Genomic DNA, 24,988 nt, shown 5'->3' on the forward strand with positions numbered 1-24,988 from the left:
ATAGCATGTTTCATAAGACCTGAATTTTCCATGGAGCCTTTGGCCAAACTTTCCTCTCTCCCATGTACTCTTACCATTTACTGTATACTGCTTTTGCTACATTCTACTCCGTGGGCACTTTAGTTAAAAAGGGATGACTAGTCAAGACAGCTATTTGTGAACATTTTGCAAATTCACATCTCTTTGATTTGCTTTTGAGTGATATCAGAAGTAGTAGTTGCTAATGGTTGTCCAATCAGGAAACAAAAGCAATACCATGTGACATGGGTGACCAATCACACAGCTTGAGTATTGAAAGATGAAGATAGAATGTTTGCTGCAGCCACTTAGTTACACACTCTCAGGCTGGAATTTGTTTGCAAAAAATATTAGTCAGACAACTGTGAACAGCAAACTTGTAAAAGTCATGCTCCATTTGTGGACAGCTTGCAAACATTACTATTTATTATTTATACTGTGGTAGCACCTAGGAGCCCCAGTCTTGGATCAAGGCTCCATTGTGTTAGTCACTGTGCAAACACAGAACAAAACAACAATCCCTGCCCCAGTGAGATTAAGAACAAAGGGCTAAATTCACTGAATAACTTGTACAGGTTCTGCAGCTCTTAAGGCTTCCACTAGGAATGGAGAACAAGGTGACAATATTAAAAAAAATTGAATGTAATATAAAATAAATAACACCTATTTAATTAACCCAAACCCTCCACTTTTAATGGAGCTGGTACAGAATTACCACACAAATCCCTGAACAATTCCGGGACCTTGATGGTGAATTTAGGTCCAGCTGTCCACAGAGCACACATGGCCTTGAGGGATACGCTTCATTTTACAGATGGGCAAACAGGAGATCAGAGAGACAAAGGGGTTTGCACAGGAAGTCTCTGAGAGGCAGGAATAGAATCCAAATCTCCTGATTTCTAGTCCTGGGTCTTAACAAGACTGTTCTTTTTTGCTTTTTACCATCAGAAGATAAAAGCTCTTGTGGCTATGGGCAAGTGACCGGGGGGGGGGGGGTGAGGGGGGAGAGATTGTCATGCTTAGATTCAAAAGAACATAAGAATGGCCATACCAAATCAGACCAAAGGTCCATCTACCCTAGTATCCTGTCTTCTGACAGTGGCCAATGCCAGATGCTTCAGAGGGAATGAACAGAACAGGTCAATTATTCAGTGATCCATCCCCTGTCATCCAGTCCCAGTATCATATATTTTGAGGCCAGAAGAGATCATTCTGATCCTCTAGTGTGACGTCCTGTATAGCATAGACCCGAAAACTTTCCCAAACTAATTCCTAGAGCATACCTAAAACATCCAATCTTGATTTTAAAATTGTCATATGAGGGAGAATCCACCGTGACTTTTGATAAATTGTTCCAATGGCTAATTACACTCTCATCATTATAAATTCACACCTTATTTCCAGTCTGAATTTGTCTAGCTTCAGCTTCCGGCCATTGGATCGTGTTATAACTTTCTCTGCTAGACTGAAGAGCCCACTGTTACATATTTGTTCCTCATGTAGGTACTTATAGACTGTAATCAAGTCATCCCTTAACCTTCTCTTTGTTAAGCTAAATAGATAAACACAAAGGGTATGTCTACACAGCAAAGAAAAACCTGCAGATGCCCCATGCCAGCTGACTTGGCTCACAGAGTTTGGGCTGCTTCATTGCTGTGTAGACTTCTGGGCTTGGGCTGGAGCCCGAGCTCTGGGATGCTCCCACCTCGCAAAGTCCTGGAGCTTGGGCTCCAGCCTGAGCCCAGACTTCTACACAGCAGTGAAATAGCCCCACAGCCTGAGCCCTGCGAACTGAATCAGCTGGCATGGGCCAGCTGCAGATGTCTAGTTGCTGTGTAGACATACCTAAAGAGCTCAATCGCTATAAGGCATGTCTTCTAATCCTTTAATTATTCTTGTGGCTCTTCTCTGAACCCTCTCCAGTTTATTAACATCGTTCTTGAATTGTGGCCATCAGAACTGGACACAGTGTTCTATCAGTGATCGCACAAGTGCCAAAAACAGAAGTAAAATAACCCCTCTACGAGATTCCCCTCTGTATGCATCCCAGGATCCATTACCTGTTCTGGCCACCACATTGTGCTGGGAACTCATGTTCAGCTGATTACTCTCCATGACCCCCAAATCTTCTTCAGTCACTCCTCCCCAGGATAGATGGGATGGTCCCATGGTTCAAGCAGGCCACTAGAGTCCTAATCTCATTAGTTATTGACAAAATTCCCATTGACTTTATTGGTACAAGGTCCCAGGAGCGTTGGGTTCTTGGCTTTGTCACAGACTAGTTAGATAATCATGGGCAAGTCACTTAACCTCTCATTGCTTCAGTTTACTCATTTATGAAAATACACTATGACTATAATAGTACAGTAATGCTATTCTAACAACACTAACTTCCACGCGGTGTTGGGAGGCTGAACTGATTGGGCACTTTTGGATCTGATGAAGGATGCTATGTCATTTATATGCAACATACTTAACACCATTATTCACATTACTAAAAGGGAAATCCTTTCCCTTGAGTAGTGCAAGTGTGACAAGAAGCCATAATTGACACATGGGATTCATGTAATTAGCTCCTCATGTTCTCATTGGTTTTTATTAAGCTTTACATATTTCTTGCTGCATTTTTACAGACAAAAGAAGCTGCAGAAGAAGGTAGCCAAGCAAAAAGTCTATGAGGATTTCCTACTGAAAATCATTGACCAGTTGCCTGACAGTAAGTGCTCTTACACTGCATCTGCAGTCTCCTTAAGTATAATAATAGTAACTTTCACTGACTCATTTTGCTCCTGTGACCTGGCCATGTAGCCTAGTCATCGCCAGTAGTGAGTGTCTTTAAAAGTAAAGGCAATCCACATGTTACAGAGCATCTGACAGCTTCTGTTCCTCAGTCACAAACAGGCCTGCTAAGCAGCACGCAAACCATCACAGCAGGGTTGAGACAGTTCAGTGAGTCAAATCCATTTTGCACGACCCACATTGTTTTGTTCTGTGGGCAAGATAAGGTGCCCAGGCCTACCTGGACCATGTTGGCTGAGCTAGACCAGTTCTATTAGGTATGCAGGATAAAAATAGGTGGGAACATTGTCTCCATATTCCCAGCACTTGATGGCTGGAATAATCCAACTGCCCTTTCTTAGAAGAATTTACTCATTCAGACTTATCTATTCAGGGAGGGGCATGGGTTTTTTTAATTTTTTTTTTTATACGTAGGTATTTTATTTCTGCTCTGCTCTGCAAGTTTGCTATTGAAAGCAAAGTCTGACATGCAGCTTATCCTTGGAACAGAAAGTGATGAGGTTTCAGGCAGTTCTTAGCTCCCATGGGAGTTTGTTCCACAGCCATGGACCAACCCCTCCAAGAAAGCTAAGCTTTATCCTTGCAGTGGGCAGATCCATTGTGCCCAGCAGTAAGGTGATGATCCACAGATGACTCCTGCCAGAGCTTCTGGGGATCTTTTAGGCATCCTGGGCCCAGGGCTGGCTCCAGGCACCAGCGAAGGAAGCAGGTGCCTAGGGCGGCCAATAGAAAGGGGCAGCACTCTGTCCGTCATCGGGGCGGCATGTCCTTGTCTTCAGTGGCAATTCGGTGGCAGGCCCTGCAGTCCCTCTCTTCCTCTTCGGCAGCACTTTGGCAGCAGCTCAACCAGGCTTGGGTTTTGGTTTTTTTTCCCCTTCACCGCTTGGGGCAGCAAAAAAGCTGGAGCCACCCCTGCCTGGGCCCAGACCATTTCTCCTTCCCTGTTTATTAAACAATTGGAGTCACTAGAAGATGCTCCAGACCAATTTCTCACTCAGTGTTTCTCAACCTGTGCATTGCAACCCAGAGGTCGCGAGGTCATGAAAGGCAATCGGGGTGGGGGAAGTAGTGGGAAGCATTACATATTTTATTACAACCTAAAGCAAAGGAACTCTTTCTCCTCCACTCCTCACAGACTCTTACCCTTCAAGGGTAAGCATTCTCTGGCAACATCTTAAAACACAAATAACAATAAGCTTCGAGTTTATCACTGATACCTTGTTACTCTTACTTTTGTACTAAATGTAATGGGGTCATGAACATTTTTGTTTTGACTAGGGGATCACCAACCTGAAAAGTTGAGAAACCCTGTTTTAGCTGACAGGAGTGATATTTTGGCTGATACACGCTCTTCTAGTTTTAAATGCTGTGGTTTATCTTTCAGTTTATGTCTATCATAAGTAAATACAGTGCAGCTTGTTATTTTTCTATCAAATAAAGGATCAGCTACTTGATTAATTTCCCCAAATCTCAGATTCTGCCTTGTTACTTGCACATTTCTCATAGAATAAGACTTTGCTTAAATTCATCAAAACGTCCATCTGAGTTCTTTCGAGTATTTCAGGTCTTGGTTCTCTAGCCCAGACTCAAGGCTGAAGTGATAATTGCGCACGAAAAGGTTGTCAGATTATCGTAGATATCTCTTCTGACAGCCATTTAACATCTAGTTGGGTGTTAAGTCTATAGATTATTCATCTCTTAGCAACGTTCAGAAGCTGAGCCATGGAAACTTACCAGCTTCAATTCACAACACGGTCAAGTTTGGGTGATGCAATCACCTGCTTAAATGACTCAGAATTCATGACTAAGAGTAGATTCTTTTAAGCGGACTCTTCTATGCCATATTTAACTTTTTGGTACAAAATCTTAATTCCCTTGTCCCATCCTATTGCTGGAGAACCCGGTTCTTCGGATTATGCACTTAGATTCTCTTGTTATATGGTATCAATATTCTGTCCTGTGAAAAACTGTTACAGCCTCTGACCAAGCTTCCCACAAGTTAAATGTCCCTGTAATAGAACCAGTGCCATCCAGTGGTGGAGAGCTGCAGCTACATTTCAGTACATCTTTTAAAATGGACTGCATTATATTGTCATAGAAACATAGTTATAGAATTTCAGGCCAGAAAGAACCACCAGCTCATCTAGTCTGATCTCCGGTATGTCACAGGCCACCAACACCATCCAGCACCAATATACTAAATCCAGCAACTGAAATGAGACCAAAGTATTGCAGCCTACAGGACATCAGACTGTTGTGTGTGCCACAGGCAGAGAATAGGAAGGACCAATGCCGAAGGCCCCTGCAATGGCAGGGAATTAAGTGACATGGACCCAGATAAACCTGGCAAGTGACTTGCACCCACACGTTGTAGAGGAAGGCAAAACCCCACAAGGTCACTGCCAATTTGACTTGAGGGGAAATTCTTTCCTGACTCCACATATGGCGATCAGTTAGACTCTGAGCACATGAGCAAGAGCCAATCAGCCAAGCACGAGAGAGAGAGAGAATGCTTGGTGCCCCCTCAGAGCCCTGGCCCACACTGCCCAGTGTCCCTTCTATAGTCATGGCCATCCATGACGCTTCAGAGGAAGGAGATAACTCCAACCCCCAAAATCCATTGGGGGGAGACTGGCAATCCCTTCCTGACCCTTGCAGTTGGCCAACGGAAACCCTGAAGCATAAGGTTTTAGGAACATAAGACATAAACTGGAATTGATCACTGGGGCTGCTGAACCCTGCCCCTCACCATCACAAGCAGTGCTGTCATCCAATCATACTCATAAATTTGTCCAGCTCTCGCATAAAACTAATCCACTTATTTCTCCCCACAACTCCTATTGGGAGGTTGTTCTAGAACTTCACCCTTCTGATTAGAAACTTTCTTCTAATTTCCAGCCTGAATTTGTTCATGGCCATTTTATACCCATTTGTTCTTGTGCCAACATTGTCCTTTAGCTTAAATAGCTCTTCACACTCCCTCGTATTTATCCCTCTACACCTCGATGTATTTATTAAGAGCACTCATATCCCCTCTCAGCTTTCTCTTTGGGAGACTAAACAAGCCAAGCTCTTCCAGTCTCCTTTCATAAGACAGGCCCTCCATTCTCCTGGTCATCCTAGTAGCTCTTCTCTGCATCTGTTCCAGTTTGAATTAATCTTTCTTGAATATGGGTGACAAGAGCTGTACACAGTATTCCAGATGAGGTCTCACCAGTACCTTGTATAATGGCATTAATACTTCTGTGTCTCTATTGGCAATACGTAATACATCCTAGGATTGCATTTGACTTTTTCCACAGCTGCATCCATTGCTGGCTCATAGTCATCCTGTGATCAATCCCTGCACCCTGGTCTCTCTCATCCTCCTGTCACTTCCAACTGACAAGTCCCCAGCTTGTAGCAGAAATTCTTATAAGACCCTCCTAAGTGGATGACCTTGCACTTTGTACTATTGAATTTCATCTCATTTCTGTCACTCCAGCCTTCAAGGTCATCCAGATTTTCCTGTTTAATATTCCAATCCTCCTCTGTATAGACAATTTTCAGAGTAGCTGCCGTGTTAGTCTGTATCCGCAAAAAGAAAAGGAGGACTTGTGGCACCTTAGAGACTAACAAATTTATTTGAGCATAAGCTTTCATGAGCTACAGCTCACTTCATCAGATGCATTCAGTGGAAAAACGATGAAGTGAGCTGTAGCTCACACAAGCTTACGCTTAAATAAATTTGTTAGTCTCTAAGGTGCCACAAGTCCTCCTCTTCTTTTTTTGCATTGACAATGCCTCCCAACTTTGCATCAACAAATTTAATTAGCACACTTCTACTTTTTGTGTCAAGGGCATTAATAAAAATGGTGTCAATTGTTCAAAAACTTGGTACATTTTTATGGAATTAAGTCACTCATACCTGCATGCTATCAAAACAAGAAGTCTTTTTTTTCCTTCTCAGATATCCATTAGTGTTTCCAACTCTTGCAACTTTATCATGAGTCTTGCAATACTTGTTGGTCTTAAAATCCCAGTTCCTGAAGTCAGCTGACTCTCATAAGTCATAAGACTGTCAGCTTTCAGTTTAAAAATATTCACTTCTGATCCTTGTGGTTGTGGAGAAAAGACTGAAAACATAAAGGCTCCAAAACTGGAAGGCAACTAAAAATAACTCCAAATTTAATATTTTTTTTAAAAATCTCATGATTTTTAAATCATCTCATCAGGGTTGAATGTTTGCAGTTGGAAATATTGAGTCAGTTTTCATGGAAAAGATTTATTTAGCATGGACAGGGCCCAATTGTGCAATTGGCCCCCTCCTGTAAGGTGTGGGAGCTGTGGATACACAATATCTCCCCTGAGCCACTTGGGGTATGTCTACATTGCAATAAAACACCTGCGGCTGACTCATGTCAGCTGGCTTGGGCTTGGGCTGCGGGGCTATAAAATTGCAGTGTAGATGTTTGGGCTTGGGCTGGAGCCAAGGCTCTGGGACTCAGTGAAGGGGGAGGGTCCAGAGCCCTGGCTCCAGCCAGAGCCCCACGAGCCCAAGTCAGCTGACATGAGTCATCTGGGTGTTTTGTTGCAGTGTAGGACATACCCTCAATTCCTTAAAGGATCCGGTACATAACTTGAAAAGGAAGGAAAAAAAGCATCTCTAATACATGGTGAGCTAAGTCTATTTTCCCTTTGTGCTGTTTCCCCTGTGTCCCGCTACAGACTATCTGGAGTATGGTGCAGATTCTGTCATTGGAGCTATCATCAGGCGGCATGAGATGCTGTCAGCTACAAACCAGACCTTGATAAAGAACTTGATCACCCTGTCAGATGACTTTGAGAAAAGCCAGCATGGCCTTGAAACCTTGCAATGGGAACATGATACCACAAAACTTGTAATGTTATCAAGCGTGTTATTTATGGTATAGTAGATAGTAGTTAGTCCAAGAGAGTTAAGCCAGGGTCTGTAAGGGTCTGATTCTGTGAAATACTGAGCACCAGTGACTTCCACTGAACCCTTGGATGGGATCCATCCCCCAGCCCTCCAGGTCTGTCCTAGAGTCTCCAGAATTAAAGATTAATTAAAGATTATGTCATGTGATGAAACCTCCAGGAATATGTCCAACCAAAATTGGCAAACCTAGGTTCATATGTAACTGCTGAAACGGACAGTTTCTGGAATATTTCTGATCACAAACACCAAGTACGTTCTCATCACTTGATCACCCTGGACAAATTTTTACTCTCAGATTAGTAGTGTCAATCTCTGTGGCACATTCTGCCCTCCATCCCCCACCGAATGTCCCGTGGCTATTGGGTCAGGCAGGTCCAAGGGCAGACTATGCAGTAATGGTCCACAGCATGGGTCTTCTAGCACAATGTTGACCCACGCTTATACACTGTGGCCACTGAAGCCAATTCCTGATAGAGAAAAGTTTCTCCAGGTGTTTTATTTTTAATTCAGTGAATAATCCTTAACATTTCTGTTAATAAAAACAGAGGGCTAGATCCAGGCTCCTACAAGGGAAGGGGAAGAGATGTAGCAAGAGCCTGGCTCTTCAGCTCAAGTCGTAGAGACTTATGGTTCCAGCTCTTGGGAGCCCTTGTTCATTCCCCTGTGTGTTGGCCAAGATGGTGGCCATCACAGTAGCATTTGAATTTCACCTGGAGGCATTATTTCTTCAAAGGCCAGGAACCTGGCATTAGGGGCCAAATTCTGTGCTCAGTGTAAATCCAGTGTGAGGGTTTGTCTATATAGGGAAGTTGACCCAGAATAGCTATTCTGGAGCTGCTCCCTGTTGTGGACACTCACCTTCAAGAATCAGTGTCAAAATACTTCAGAATTACTATTGCTCTTTAAATTCGCACCCTACGTTGTTCCAGAAGAACTTCCCATGTGGACAAGCTCTAACTGTATTGGAGTTGCTTTAGACTTATATCACTGTAATTGAGAGCAGAATGGCCCAGTTTTTTCAGAGTCATGGCTGCGGAGAATGCTGGTAGCCTATACAACACTTGTTGAACAGGTCCAGCTTGTGCTTCCCCGAGTGGAGCCATGTGGCCAGGGAAAAACTTGCCTCTGAGTGTAACTCACTGTTAGTGAAATAGTTTGTTAATTTGTAAAGTGCTTTGGGATCCTTCAAATTGAAAGCCACTAGGAGAATGATTGACACTAGAGCTAGACTCCTTCTGCAGTGCAAAGTACATTCCCAGTGGGCATTCTTGTTTACTTCACCTAGATGCTGATTTGGGAACTTTCTGAGCTTCAAATGAAGTGCAACAGAATACAGGAGAAAAACAAGCAGCTGGAAGTCAGTATTAACCACGATAAAGGTCACTTCAGATATCAGGTAAGTTCAAAAGTGCCCCTTCTTTTCCTTCCAGCAGAACACGAGCTATCGATAAAAGAGGAGACACATACCCTAACTGAAAAGACTGGCACACGAGTGAGATCACAAACATTCAGAGCCTGATCCTCCTTCCTTGGAGGCAAGTGGGGGAGTTGGCAGCAGGATCAGGCCCAGAATTAATTAACGTGCCCATTGTTCTAAGATACACACATCATCCCTCTTCTTGGTTTGCTCTCCAACTTATCATTTACTTTCATCTAGTTTGTTGTTTGGTGTGGGCTAAACTTCCAGGTCAGGGTTAGTCCTCACTGAAGTCAGGGGGAACGTTGTGTGAGTAAGGACCTCTGGGTTTAGCCCTATGTTCTTAAACTTCAGTTCTTTCTAAAAGGACAATGTTAAAGACAGAAACTACCATTAAAATCTGCAGCAACTTGCTCCAAACACTGTATCTTCAGTGGTTTCCAGGGACGGATTCAAGCCTTGTTTACACTGAGATTTGCCTCTGTTACAGCCATCACAGACTAGCTACTGGTATAGCTGCACCACTGCAAACTTCTGCTGTTGCTAGGCAAAGAGGCTGTAGGCCATGACTTGTAGCCAGTGCAGTCTAGCCCAGTTTCAAGCAGTGATTTTGAACTTCAAGTGGCTTTCCTTGTCTACTCTAGGAGTTGGTATTGGTGAAAATGGCTAGTCACTGATTGTCTAAACTGGGGATTTCAGTCAAGGCCTTTAGGCACAATCCTTTCTCCACACAGACAAGTTTTCTCCCAACATAGCCCCCAGCTGACACCTAGAGAGACTTTTTCAGTCCAACCCTATGGACACGCTGTCTTCCTCCCACTCCATGAGTTACTACCCAGTTTTCCCTCTTAAACTTCCTCTCCCTCTTGACCTTTTTTCCCATCTCCCTCATTAGCCCCTCCCAGAGCTCCCTCTGGTTTTCCCTTTTCCCCACTCATCCCTTCATCTTCCTAGGTTTCACTCTGCTGCAATGCCCTACTTCTGTGCCTCTCCCCACCCACAGCTGCCACTTGGCACAGCTCGTTCTCACTAGCCCTGCTGCTGCTCACCACCAAGTGAGGCAACCACAACAGCGAGTGGGAGCCATGCCATGGACTGGGGCATGACAGAGAGTCGAGGCAGGAGGCAGCAGGGACTTGTGGGAAAATTGCTAAACTCTGCAAGCCTGGCAGTCTGGAGGGACCCCAATCTTACTAGCCCCATGGGGGAGAAGACATCTGGGAGGAGGGGAAAGCAGTTAAGAGGGGGATTCTCCGGTGTAGGATGGAAGGGTCAATGTCAGTATGAGCAGTTGCTGAGGGTCTACACCTTGTGCAAAGAAGGGCACCAAGTGAGGAGGGAAGAGAGAAGCTTGGGTAGAACAGAGGGGCCAAGAGAGGGATGTAGGAGGAAATGGGGGCAGAGATACAGGCAGCAGTGCAGTTGGGTTGCACACTGAGGAGAAGCTAGGTCTCACAGCAGAATTGTTACCCAGCCAAACTCCTGAGTGGTAGTCTTGAGAGGTGTTTCCTCATCATGGAGGGTAGCAATTCCGGGCACCCATATGTGCAAAGTGTTCTGTGGGGCAAAATTCACCAACATCTTTTATGCCTTGCAGAGTCAAGAACTAGGCAGCTTGTTGTTAGCTATCGCCAACCTGGCCGAGCAGTGCCACATGCAGCATTATGGCCCCTTGCAGGAAATGGAATGGTTGTCAAAACTGGACATGATCCAAGTAAGTAACAAACACTGCTGTAGCATTAATAGAAAAGCTGCTTAGAACAGCGGGGTGCCTGCTGCTAAGGGAATACAGATTGTATAGGCAGCTAAAATTTAAGTGACTCAGATGTCTGGCTCATTCAAGAATGGGTGTTTTGGAGCCTTTGAGCAAATGCAGTAGTGCATGTACTAGCAACATATGTAGAGGTTAGTTATATACATAGTGGGAGAGGGCACACTGCATAGCACTTAAAACCTGGAACTGGGGATCGGGAGATCTGAGTTCAGTTCCCAGCTCTGCTAATGACTCACTGTGTGACTTTAGGCAAGTCACTTAATGGCTCCGTGCCTCAGTTTCACCATCTATGAAACTGGAATAATATTTCCCTATCTCTCAGCCATTCCACTACACACCCGTGGCGTCTGGCCTGCTCTTGGTTGTGAAACTGGGGCTTTGAGCCATCGTGCCCATTGGTGGTTAGAGTACATTGCTGAATGGGAGCGGGCCAGCTGTAGTGCTCTGGGGACCAGTGCAGCAGCTCGTCATTAAGGTAAAGCAGGGGGACCACAGAAGCCTGCAGTACCAGTAGTGCCATGCACAGCTAGTCTTGGGAACAATTTCTGAAATACCAGTACTGTCTGCATTGCAATGCAGGGGTTTTGGACCATGTGGTACTTGCAGATTTTCACCAGAAACACTGTGTGTTGGATTGTCAGTCCTGCTTTCTCTGTGTGACAATTTTAAACATGCACTTATAGTCCAGACAAGATTGTAGTTTGTGTGTGGAACATCCTGAGTGTTGGAGTCATTAGAAGGAATTGATACAATTGAGTTGCATTTACCATCTAATTCACAGATTAAGCCCCCAGTTTAGCAAGATCCTGAAGCATGTGGCTAATTTTAAGCACATGAATAGGCTCATTGACTTCAGCGAGAATACTCACATGCTTTAAGTTAGGCATGTGTTTAAGTACCTTGCTAAACTGAGGCCAATGAGCCTAATCCTAATCCTCTATCCCTTACTCAGTATATCTCGCTGTGGACAGTATATAAAACTGCTGCTTAGTTTCATCAAAGGGACTATGTGTGTAAGTAAGGGCTGCAGGATGGAGCCCTTCCATGAGTGAATGTCTGCATGGAAGAAACCTCTCTTTTTGTACTAGGAATTCATTCTGGAAAAAAAGCATATCCAGCAATTAGTGACTCAGCCTGATGAATCTGGGGCATTGCTATCTACTCTTGGAGACAAAACTCAGAGCAGAAAAATGGGAATCACCAAGAAGAAGTTCCAAAGCCAAGTTCCAGGAGGCAGTGGTGGTGTAATACAAACTCCTAAAAACAACGGGAAAGCATCAGTGTGACACTGTTTTGTATTAATGTATTGCAGTTTCCAAAGCAATGGAAGAGAGGAAATTATACAAGCTTCCTCAGACTTATTGACTTTTCATAGTGTGAATTGCTTCTTTCTAGTGCCTTCATTTTTAATATTTGTGTCTTCCATACACACACAAGTTTGGCTTTGGTTCACACAATTACTGGACTATAACTCAAAAGCCAAAAAGCCCACCAATAAAGTAAATGAAAATTACATTGGTTTTGCTATATGGGTATAGTATTAGTCCATTACTAGCTGTGGGTTTTATTCATGGCATGTCCAGTGAAATTAGTAAGGAGTCATTTATGATATTCCATTCTTTGACCAAAAAGTAAGACTAAAATGGATACAATAAAACATATCTGACCACAGTGTGAGAACAGTTAATTTGTTGTTTGTAAAACATACACTAAGATCCTTATCTGAAAATTGCTATGTAAATACCAAGTATGATTATGTTGCAGTGTGTGTTTTTCTGTGGGCTTGTTTGAAATTACATCAGGGACAAGTTCTCAGCTGTACTGATTTACAGCAGCTGGTCCGAGACTTTTTTGATGTCATAACAAGGGTTTCAATTTCCTGTTGCCAAGGGGAGAAACTGAAACAGAAGGTACAAAGTGACTTATCAGCTGGAAAAGCTAGAGGAACTCAATGCCAGTAACAAGAAGTTCAGTACTAGGTTAATGGCCTTTGACTCAGTTCAAGTATAATATCAGTTTAATAGCTCAGACGTTGAGATGCTTCCTTATGGTCAAGTCTCCCATGACACCTAAGGAGTTAGCCAACTAATAATGGCTTACATGGAGGGGGTCCATTAATATTAATTTATTATATTTTTGTGGTTTTTTCCTCCCATCCTTCATCTGTTGCTTGTCTTCTTTGATTGTGAGCATTATAACTTATTTTATTGCCATTTGTTTATTATTATAGGTTACTGTGACATTCTGTGAACATTTCCTTACTTCTCACAGTTGAGCTCAAAATTAAGGTAAATTTATAGGCCCAGTTATTACAACAGAGCCCAGTCACGGACCAGCACCTCATTGTGCTCGGTGCTGTACAGACATAGAACAGAAATTGCCCCACTGCACCCACTTGAGAGCTAAAACAAGGGCTCAATTTTAGAACCTCATAGATTCATTATCCTCAGCATGGTCTTACTCCTTGCTCAAAACAGAATCATTGCTGTGTGGTGTTCTTCTAAGAATAAAAAAATCATGGCTTATTGTTGAGATGGGAAATTGGGTTTATGGTGAAGTTCTGGGATTTTTTTTCCTGGTCCACCACAGCCTTCCTATGGGACCCTTGGCAAGTCAAGTCACCTCTCTGTGCCTCAGTTTCCCCATCTGTAAAATGAGGATAATTCTTCCATTAGATGTAACTCAATACTATTTGTAAAAATGCTTTGAGAGTCTCAGGTAGAAGGTGATATGGCTCTATTAAGAAAAAACTGGGATTATTTATCACTGGTCAGTCCACATGTTAGGAGCTTTGAAAAGAAGTTCTCAAAAAGACCTCTACTGAATGACTCCCCCAGAACACAGTAAGAGGGACATGGGGAAGTCAAGCAAAGCTGTACATTAAGACAGGTTTCAGAGTAACAGCCGTGTTAGTCTGTATTCGCAAAAAGAAAAGGAGTACTTGTGGCACCTTAGAGAGTCTCTTAAAGGGAAAAAAACAGGTGGAAAGTGCTGGGGAAGGAAAGCATTTTTATTGGCTGGTACATTAGAGGAATGATTCAACAGCAGTTTATCCATGTGAAAATCTGGCCCGCCAGTAATTCTACCAAAGTCCATGAGCTCTGAGGCAACATAAAAAGGGGCAGTCAGGCAAATTAAAGTTATGTGAGGCTTAATTTACCAGGGTAATGTGCACTCAGCTTCACCAAGACTTTTAAAAGATCCAGAGCGGAGGCTTTGTACACCTTACTCATTCAGGCCTCTTTCTCCACTCTCTTCTCCACCATGGCCAGATATTCTGCATTTCCTTTGTGCATTACACCTTCCACATCTCCCAGCATATCCATACAAAGGAGAAAACTGATGGGTATCATTTTTATTGAAAAAGGTGCAATGCATCACCCTTTGTTTGCACTATACAAACTAGGGCTGGTCAAAAAAATTCCCATCAAAACTGTTTTTTGATGGAAAAATTGGGTTCTTGACCAAATTAAATTTTTCACACACAAAAAAATTTGTTGTTGAAATATTTCACCTACAAACCAAAATATTTTGGCTGAAAATGGGAATTGTAGCACCTCAGGGGAGTTGCCGTTTGCTCTTCATGTCCCCTTTCTGGACTTTATCTTCCATATTGCACCATGACTAGGAACTCCATGATGCACAGCTTTTCCTCACCAAGAGGGTAGATCATGGAGCATTACGAGTACACTTGGAAAATTTGATTTTTATTACAATTTTGTTGGATAACACTGATGTTTATTTTAAAGCATTTTTTAAAAATTATTTTTATCAATTTAAGCTTTCACAATTGCAAGAAATTGTGGGGTGGGGGGGTCACACATTTAATGACAGTTGATGTTGAGATTCAAAATGTTGAAGCTTTAGAACTGTTAAACCACAAATTGTCAACAGCACATGTCAAAATATACAAAGTAAATATGCTAAAATCAAACTCTAATAAGTTCTCAAGCAATATTTTTCTTACCTTGCCTATCTGTATATTTCTGTTCTTACTGATGGAAATATTTTGTGTTGGTTTGTATGTGTATGGTGAAATTGACATTTACTGTGATTTACCGGTAAAGTTCGAATCCTTCGGAACCTAATTATGAGAGATGTAGTGTTGCTGATGATCCCAGCACATAGTGGAGCAAACGACAGCTCCCAGGTGGTGCCACGGTTCGTGTGTTCAGCCAAAATCTTGGAGTTTTCAGAGGAAAAAAAATGAAATTTCACAGAAAACAGAAGTTTTTTGTTTTCATCAGAATTTTCAATGGGGGAGAAAAAAACATGCAGACGAGCTCTAATGTTGAATTCCGGGACACGTGGACTGTAAGTGAGACCAAAACAGGGCTTAAAGTCTGGGTTTCATGCTTAGTTACGCACATATAAAGCTGAAATGATGCAGTTATCCCAGATTTACACCAGTGAAACTCAGAATGAAATTTGGCCCTTAGAACTGCAACAACATAAGTCCTGATTCTCCTTCATTACATGCATTTAGTCATTTACACCTGGACAATGTGGTGTAAAATGCTACCAAATCAGAGTGCAAGGGGGGTGTAAAATGATGCCGTTCTGATCTGGATGGGTTCTACCTCAACTCTGCACAGCTATAAATAACTACGCATGTTTGGGAATGGAGCATCAGATGCACAGAAATATATACTGTCCTGTTATAATAATGAATGTTTCATTCTTCAAGGCCTCAACCAGTTCACAAGTGGTGCAGGAACAAGGTATGGTCTGGGAAGTTCTGATAGGTGTCTGAACCTTGCTCCCACAATTCTCTCGGATGCCAACAGGGATCCGACAATATGCCGTGAAGGTTGCCCACAATGCAATGAGCCTGGAGGCATTGCAAAGGACTCTGAGTCTTGGTCTACACTAGGAGTTGAGGTCGAATTTAGCAGCATTAAATCGATTTAACCCTGCACCCGTTCACACGATGAAGCCCTTTTTTTCGACTTAAAGGGCTCTTAAAATCGATTTCCTTACTCCACCCCCGACAAGGGGATTAGCGCGGAAATCAGCCTTGCCGGGTCAAATTTGGGGTACTCTGGACACAATTAGACGGTATTGACCTCCGGGAGCGATCCCAGAGTGCTCCATTGTGACCACTCTGGACAGCACTCTCAACTCAGATGCACTGGCCAAGTAGACAGGAAAAGGCCCGCAAACTTTTGAATTTCAATTTCCTGTTTGGCCAGCATGGCAAGCTGCAGGTGACCATGATGGAGTCCCAGAATCGCAAAAGAGCTCCAGCATGGACCGAACAGGAGGTATGGGATCTGATCACTGTATGGGGAGAGGAATCCATGCTATCAGAACTCCGTTCCAGTTTTCGAAATGCAAAAACATTTGTCAAAATCTCCCAGGGCATGAAGGACAGAGGCCATAACAGGGACCCGAAGCAGTGCTGTGTGAAACTTAAGGAGCTGAGGCAAGCCTATCAGAAAACTAGAGAGGCGAACGGCCGCTCCGGGTCAGAGCCCACAACATACCGCTTCTATGATGAGCTGCATGCCATTTTAGGGGGTTCAGCCACCACTACCCCAGCCGTGTTGTTTGACTCCTTCAATGGAGATGGAGGCAACACGGAAGCAGGTTTTGGGGACGAGGAAGATGATGATGATGAGGTTGTAGATAGCTCACAGCAAGCAAGCAGAGAAACTGGCTTTCCAGACAGCCAGGAACTGTTTCTCACCCTGGACCTGGAGCCAGTACCCCCTGAATCCACCCAAGGCTGCCTCCCGAACCCGCCAGGTGGAGAAGGGACATCTGGTGAGTGTACCTTTTAAAATACTATACATGGTTTAAAAGCAAGCATGTTTAATGATTAATTTGCCCTGGCATTCATGGCTTTCCTGGATGTACTCCCAAAGCCTTTGCAAAAGGTTTCTGGGGAGGGCAGCCTTATTGCGTCCTTCATGGTAGGACACTTTACTACTCCAGGCCAGTAGCATGTACTCAGGAATCATTGTAGAACAAAGCATGGCAGTGTATGCTTGCTGGTGTTCAAACAACATCCGTTCTTTATCTCTCTGTGTTATCTTCAGGAGAGTGATATCATTCATGGTCACCTGGTTGAAATAGGGTGCTTTTCTTAAGGGTGGAGGCGCTGGGGGGAGGCAAAATGCGACCTTGGAACGAAAGCACATGTGCTATGTATGTAATAACAGCAAGGTTTACCGTGAAAGAATGTACCCATTGTTCTATAAAATGTGTCTTTTTAAATACCACTGTCCCTTTTTTTTTCTCCACCAGCTGCATGTGTTTCAGGGATCACAGGATCTTCTCCTTCGCAGAGGATAGCGAAGATTAGAAGGCAAAAAAAACACACTTGCGATGAAATGTTCTCTGACCTCATGCTGTCCTCCCACGCTGACAGAGCACAGATGAATGCGTGGAGGCAGACAATGTCAGAGTGCAGGAAAGCACAAAATGACCGGGAGAAGAGGTGGCGGGCTGAAGAGAGTAAGTGGTGGGCTGAAGAGAGGGCTGAAGCTGAAAGGTGGTGGCAGTGTGATGACAGGAGGCAGGATTCAATGCTGAGGCTGCTGGAGGATCAAACTAATATGCTCCAGCGTATGGTTGAGCTGCAGGAAAGGCAGGCAGAGCACAGACCGCGGCTACAGCCCTTGTGTAACCAACCACCCTCCTCCCCAAGTTCCATAGCCTCCTCACCCAGACGCCCAAGACGCGGTGGAGGGGCCTCCGGCCACCCAGCCACTCCACCCCAGAGGATTGCCCAAGCAACAGAAAGCTGGCATTCAATAAGTTTTAAGGTTTTAAACTTTTAAAGTGCTGTGTGGCCTTGTCCTTCCCTCCTCCACCACCCCTCCTGGTGCTTCTCTCCTCCACCACCCGTCCTGGGCTATCTTGGTAGTTATCCCCCTATTTGTGTGATGAATTAATACAGAATGCATGAATGTGAAGCAACAATGACTTTATTGCCTCTGCAAGCGGTGATCGAAGGGAGGACGGGAGGGTGGTTAGCTTACAGGGAACTAGAGTGAACCAAGGGGTGGGGGGTTTCATCAAGGAGAAACAAACAGAACTTTCACACCGTAGTCTGGCCAGTCACAAAACTGGTTTTCAAAGCTTCTTTGGTGCGCACTGCACCCTCCTGTGCTCTTCTAACCGTCCTGGTGTCTGGCTGTGCGTAACCAGCAGCCAGGTGATTTGCCTCAACCTCCCACCCCGCCATAAACATCTCCCCCTTACTCTCACAGATATTGTGGAGCGGGCAGTAATAACAGTGGGAATATTGGTTTCGCTGAGGTCTAACCGAGTCAGTAAACTGCGCCAGCGCGCTTTTAAACATCCAAATGCACATTCTACCACCATTCTGCACTTGCTCAGCCTGTAGTTGAACAGCTCCTGACTATTGTCCATGCTACCTGTGTATGGCTTCATGAGCCATGGCATTAAGGGGTAGGCTGGGTCCCCAAGGATACATATAGGCATTTCAACATCCCCAATGGTTATTTTCTGGTCTGGGAAGAAAGTCCATCCCTGCAGCTTTTGAAACAGACCAGAGTTCCTGAAGATGCAAGTGTCATGTACCTTTCCCGGCCATCCCACGTTGATGTTGGTGAAACGTCCCTTGTGATCCACCAGTGCTTGCAGGACTATTGAAAAGTACCCCTTGCGGTTTATGTACTCGCCGACTTGGTGCTCTGGTGCCAAGATAGGGATATGTGTTCCGTCTATGGCCCCACCACAGTTAGGGAATCCCATTGCAGCAAAGCCATCCACTATGACCTGCACATTTCCCAGGGTTACTACCCTTGATATCAGCAGATCTTTGATTGCATTGGCTACTTGCATCACAGCAGCCCCCACAGTAGATTTGCCCACTCCAAATTGATTCCTGGCTGACCGGTAGCTGTCTGGTGTTGCAAGCTGCCACAGGGCTATTGCCACTTGCTTCTCAACTGTGAGGGCTGCTTTCATCTTGGTATTCTATCGCTTCAGGGCAGGGGAAAGCAAGTCACAAAGTTCCATGAAAGTGCCCTTACGCACGCGAAAATTTTGCAGCCACTGGGAATCGTCCCAGACCTGCAACACTATGTGGTCCCACCAGTCTGTGCTTGTTTCCCGAGCCCAGAATTGGCATTCCACCGCATGAACCTGCCCCATTAGCACCATGATGCCCTCATTGCCAGGGCCCATGCTTTGAGAGAAGTCTGTGTCCATGTCCTCATCACTCTCGTCACCATGCTGACGTTGCCTACTTGCCCGGTTTCGCTTTGCCAGGTTCTGGTGCTGCATATACTGCTGGATAATGCGTGTGGTGTTTAATGTGCTCCTAATTGCCAAAGTGATCTGAGCGGGTTTCATGCTTGCCGTGGTATGGCGTCTGCCCAGAAAAAAGGCGCGGAACGATTGTCTGCCATTGCCCTGACGGAGGGAGGGGTGATTGACGACATGGCTTACAGGGCTGGCTTGCAGGGAATTAAAATCAACAAAGGGGGTGGCTTTGCGAGAAACAGAATGGCCCCCTCAAGGATAGAACTCAAAACTGGGTTTAGCAGGCCGTTGATTTCACGGAGGGAGGGAGGAGAAAATGAATACAAAACAAATCTGGTCTATTTCTTGTTTTGATCCACTTCATCTATCTTTATACATCTTGCTGGCAGCAGACTATGCAGTATGACTGCTAGCAATTGTCATCTCCTGGGTGCTCAGCAGAAGACAGTGCAGTATGACTGCTGGCCATCATCTTCTGCTGGCTGCTGATTAAAAGACAGCGCACTGCCGGTAGGACTGAATCGCCATGAGACGAAACTTAAAAGGGAAATGACCTGGCTGAGTCACTCCCATGTTTGCCCAGGCGCCCCTGACCTCACTGAGGTCAGTTAAAAGAGCACCCAGGACTATGTCGACAACGACTACCAGTCATACTGCACTGTCTGCTGCCAAAAGGCAATAAACTGCTGCTGTGTAGCAATGCAGTACCGCGTCTGCCAGCACCCAGGAGACGTACGGTGATGGTTAGCTGAGCGGGCTCCATGCTTGCCGTGGTATGGCATCTGCACAGGTAACTCAAAAAAAAAGGCACAAAACGATTTATAGCCCTTGCTTTCACGGAAGGAGGGACGGAAGGTGGGGCCTGACGATATGTACCCAGAACAACCCGCGATAATGTTTTAGCCCCATCAGGCACTGGGATTTCTACCCAGAATTCAAATGGGCAGCAGAGACTGCGGGAACTGTGGGATAGCTACCCACAGTACAAAGCTCCGGAAGTCAACGGTTGCCTCGGTACTGTGGACAAACTCTGCCGACTACATGCACTTAGAGCATTTTTGTGGGGACACACACAATCGACTGTATAAAAACGATTTCTTCAAAACCGACTTCTATAAATTCGACCTAATTTCGTAGTGTAGACATACCCTAAGATACCTACACACACTATACCAGCTACATCAATGCAGTATGGCCCTGTGTAGACACGAGCATGCCCACCAGTGCACAAGGAGCAGTGTGAACACACTCAACCCATAGCTTCATCAATTTAATTGAACTGATATAACTTTCATTGGCAAAACTCCTATGTGCAGACTAGGCCTTAGAAGGAGTCAAGTGAATTACACCAGCTGAAGATGCTGGGCCCGAGCATCAATCAGTTATGTTCTCAGTTAATATCTGCATAAAGCAGAGTTATTCCAGATTTACACCTGTTGAAGAGATCCCAGAGTTTGGCCCTCTGCCATTTGCTGATGTGTTTACTTGTTTTGAAACTGTGACTGTCAAGTGAAATTAAGTGGATTTCTTAGCACATTTGTCATATTACTTGTGCATGCATTTTCCAAACAATGTTTCTGCAGTTATGAAATAAATGGAGAAAGCTGCAATTGTCTTGCCTTTTCAGACTTAATTAAAAACAACAGGACCTAGAACCTATAGTTGAACCATTCCCTACCCTTCCCTCTCCCACTGCTTCAGCTATTTCTATGTGCCTACCGATTGGGATGATCTTATTATTACTACTTTATTCTACCATTTTGATTGATTGGTTGACTCCGCTACCTTAGAAATATAACACCACCACCAAATAGTTCCCCTCTACTCAGTTGCAGTAAAAAGATAAGTAAAGATAAATGCTTTCTAAAAAATTATAAGGTACTATTTCTCTGCTACTTTATGCCACGGGGTTTCATGGAGAAGTCAGATGCGCTTGCCTTAAGGCTGCAATGGCCTCTTGGGGGTCATCTGCCAAGGGAGGGTAGCTGGAGTGCAGTGTGTTTTGCCCCCACTTCCTTCTTGACCTTCACCCCTTCATTCTTATGTTGGGAGCAGGAAGAGAAGGCTGACAGTGTTATTCCAGCAGCTCTCCACCTGCTGAAAACCTCCTTATGGAGGGGACATTCATCAGGGGTCATTTATAGCTCCTTTTTGCCAATGGAATAACTTAAAGGGGCTTCAGTACAGCTGAGAACCAGGCTCTTTGTTTTGTTTTTTTGTCAAGATACAGTGAACTCAAACTCCTGAGAGACACGTGGGAGAAAAGCTCTCTTTGGTAAAGATTCAACACTCTTTCCCCTTCAGGAAAGCTCTGTGAAATCTCTGTTTTTGCTGGAGATTTCTCTAGGGAGAAGACAAGACTTGGCACTCCTGCTACTTCTATGGTAAAAAGCAGAAGCAATTCTTCCAGGTCTCTGTAACAGTGTGGTCTATCCTTTTAAAGGCCACAGGGCCTGGAGCCAGACAGCCCTGTTTTTTTTGAAGCAGAGCCTCTTTAAGAATAGGTGTTTGGACCTGGGTAGTGATTATCAGCCCCAGCTGGGAAGGGATCAGGTGACTGCCTGATGAACATCTGATTCATATAAAGGCAGAAAGAGGTAAGTTTGATAGTGGGCACTTGAGTTGAAGGAAGCAGGTTGATACTTGGGTAAGTGGATATTCCAGCTCATTGGAGGAGTGGGGAGGCTCTGGTAAAGAAACTGCAGAGTCAGGTTAAAAGGTAGTTCTTGGATTTATATCAAGCTGTTTTGTTTTAGGGTTTGCTAATTATTGTTGATGTCATTGCTAAATGGTGCCCTGCAGAAAGGGCCTGAGCAGACTCTAAGTGTGGTGTTTAAGCCTCTGTTGGCTGGGGAGATGGGCCAGCAGCCTGCATCTTCTTACATATAGCTTTGCTTCCTCCCTCTCTTCTTCCCCCCCCCCCCCCCCCCAGCACAATAGTCACAAACCTGTTTTTAATCTGTTACTGTTTTGACTAACTGCAGAACAGTTTTAGGTGACAGTTTTACAGTTAGTGGGGCAAGCACTAGATAGAATAACACTGTCTTAGATCCTAGAGAGAGGACCAACTAGTACAACAAAGCTTGTGCTTTTTTTCCCCTAAGGGAATAGGATGTTGCTAAATCTACCCAGGTGCACTTGCATCACCTGAGATTACTCAGAGACAAGGTGGGTGAGGTAATATCTTTTTATTAGAACAACTTCTGTGGGTGGGAGGTACAAGCTTTTGAGCTACCTGGAGCTCTTCTTCAGGTCTGGCAAGGTACTCTGTATCACAGTTAAATATAAGGTGGACAGATTGTAAGTATAGGGAGTTAATGCATGTTGCAAGAGATCATTCAAGATAAAGTGGGCAATTAACTCTCCTGCATGCATAGGACAGAGCAGTCTGTCATGCTATTTAATATTTCTCCTCTGGTGTAGCAGTCAGGACCTGTTAAGTCAGCATCCAAACATCCCACAGATTGGAGAGGGCTGAGAATCCAGATCAGGATCTGAACTTTGATAACTATCTCTAATATACTAAACCAAACCCCTGGATCAGAACACCCTTCCCTAAGTTTTGTAGGGGACTCTAAACCTTGAATTGCACCTGAACTTTGTAGGTCTGGCCTATTTTTTCTGTTAAGTGAAATGCAGCTGAAGCTTACTATCTTCCTGATGAGATGACTTTCTGGGCAGGTCAACTATCTGACCTATTGCCACTGGTTTTTAACTTATTCCCCAGACTCCAGTATGGGATCACTCAAACTTCTCACATTTGGTTTTTTTTAATTGCTGGTTAATAGGATTGTTTCTCCTTTAATGGATTATTGATAGAGGCTGGTAAATCTCAAATTTTGAGGCTGCACCATCGTGTGAAAGGGTACAACTTAAAAGAAGACACCCCCCCCCCCCGCAAAGTACAGCAAAACTTGTTTTTATATGTTTCAAGTTCTTTGTAGAAAGCTTGTTTTAACACTTTGGTTTCCCCCCTCCATTCTCCATTGCTGAATATAGTTCTGTCTAAACTGTAGAAATATCTTTGCTAAAGGGTCTACTTTCCACCTTGATGTATAGGCATCAGTAGATCCCTTAGAGAAGGATTGAAGTAACACTGGGATTTCATACAGGTATGGATGGCACAGTTAAGTGGAGATCCAAGAAGACTTTGATGCCATTAGACAAGTTGTTTGGATTAATACTGTGAACTGAATCTTGTGGGATGTTCAGAACCAGGATTTGTTCCATGCCCATCTTTCCTACTCATGGCAGATTGATCAGACTTTGTGTGCTGTCATAAATATAAAGGGAAGGCTAACCACCTTTAAAATCCCTCCTGGCCAGAGGAAAAACCCTTTCATCTGTAAAGGGTTAAGAAGCTAAGATAACCTCACTGGCACCTGACCAAAATCTCCAATGAGGAGACAAGATACTTCCAAGGCTGGGGGAGGACAAAGGGTCCTTTCTGTCTGTGTGGTGATTTTGCCGGGACCAGAGCAGGAATGCAGGTCAGAACTCCTGTAAAGAGTTAGTAAGCAACCTAGTTAAATATGCGTTAGATTCTGTTTTGTTTAAATGGCTGATAAAATAAGTTGTGCTGAATGGGATGTATATTCCTGTTTTTGTGCCTTTTTTTGTAACTTAAGGTTTTGCCTAGAGGGATTCCCTGTTTTGAATCTGACTACTCTGTAAGGTATTTCCCTTCCTGATTTTAGAGGGTTTTTTCTTTTTCTTTAATTAAAATCCTCTTTTAAGAACCTGATTGCTTTTTTCATTGCCCTTAAGATCCAAGGGTTTGGGTCTGTGCTCACCTATGCAAATTGGTGAGGATTTTTATCAAGCCCTCCCCAGGAAAGGGGGTGTAGTGCTGGGGGAGAAGGGGAGGATTATTTTGGGGGGGAGATGTTTCCAAGTGGGCACTTCCCCTGTTTTTGTTAGATATTTTGGTGGTGGCAGTATAAGGTCCAGGGACAAAAGGTGAAACAGTTTGTACCTTGGGGAAGTTTTAACCTAAGCTGGTAAAAATAAGCTTAGGGGGTCTTTCATGCAGGTCCCTACACCTGTACCCTAGAGTTCAGAGTGGGGAAGGAACCTTGACATGATGGCAGTGGTGCAATGCCCTGAGTTGTTTGACTTGCCAATGCTGAGATAAAAGTGCATACTGTAGAAACCTAGGAAAAGTGCAGGTAACATGTTCTCCCTATGTCAGATATTTCTCTCCTCTTTGCTAGGTAATTCAGGATAAGAAACATCATAACTGAGTTTATCCATAGAACAGTGGAAGACTAATTTGGACTATCCTGGTGGAAATGTCAGGTAAGGTATCATCATCCTGATTATTGGGGGCTAAAAGAAGCTGGTTGATGGGTATGTTTAAACTTATGCCAAACTGACTTTAAAATAACCATAGTGAAAAGCATTTTAAAAAAAACTAGGAGAACACACTCATTTACTAACTATGAAATGGCATGAAAGAAACAAAGGGACAACATGTTATACCAATAAAATAAAAATCAGCAGGATCTTATTAAAGGGAAAAAGGCAAAATTCCACATTCTTTATGAATACAGAAAGTTATAGCTATAACATTCCATTCAATCTCATATTCATTCATACAAACACACACAAGTTCTGCAAGGTTGTTATCATAGTTACCAGCCTTAGAGTTGCTCATGCCAAGCCACTGGCCAGGTGGCCTGGACATGAGGAGGGAGCAGGGCCTTGTCAGATGCTTATCTGATGCTCCTGGAAGCTGGTTTGCAGAATCAGACCCCAAAGTTCTCACTTTTTAGAGTCTATTTTTATAGGAATTTCTTCCTAT

The 24,988-nt window shown here is 44.0% G+C and overlaps 2 protein-coding genes across 9 annotated transcripts in view; both read left to right on the forward strand.

Moving 5' to 3' along the window:
* CCDC197 (coiled-coil domain containing 197) overlaps positions 1-12,618 on the forward strand; it is a 41,218-nt gene extending 28,600 nt beyond the window's left edge. For all 8 annotated transcript variants that reach the window (XM_075129846.1, XM_048854373.2, XM_075129847.1 and 5 more), the window contains 5 exons: positions 2,652-2,734; positions 7,525-7,697; positions 9,042-9,152; positions 10,771-10,887; positions 12,036-12,618. In XM_075129846.1, coding sequence (XP_074985947.1) covers positions 2,652-2,734; positions 7,525-7,697; positions 9,042-9,152; positions 10,771-10,887; positions 12,036-12,233 — 682 coding nt within the window. In that variant the 3' untranslated portion in view covers positions 12,234-12,618. The remainder of the gene's footprint in view (positions 1-2,651; positions 2,735-7,524; positions 7,698-9,041; positions 9,153-10,770; positions 10,888-12,035) is intronic.
* A 215-nt stretch (positions 12,619-12,833) lies between these two features.
* On the forward strand, positions 12,834-17,840 carry LOC125638501 (uncharacterized). Its single transcript, XM_048854371.2, has 2 exons — positions 12,834-16,713; positions 17,197-17,840. Exons 1-2 carry the CDS (start codon positions 16,074-16,076, stop codon positions 17,730-17,732), a joined length of 1,176 nt encoding a protein of 391 aa, XP_048710328.2. The 5' UTR covers positions 12,834-16,073; the 3' UTR covers positions 17,733-17,840.
* Positions 17,841-24,988: the final 7,148 nt, after the last annotated feature.

The sequence above is a fragment of the Caretta caretta genome, chromosome 6 (assembly GCF_965140235.1).
Source record: "Caretta caretta isolate rCarCar2 chromosome 6, rCarCar1.hap1, whole genome shotgun sequence".
In the NCBI taxonomy this organism is placed as follows: domain Eukaryota; kingdom Metazoa; phylum Chordata; order Testudines; family Cheloniidae; genus Caretta; species Caretta caretta.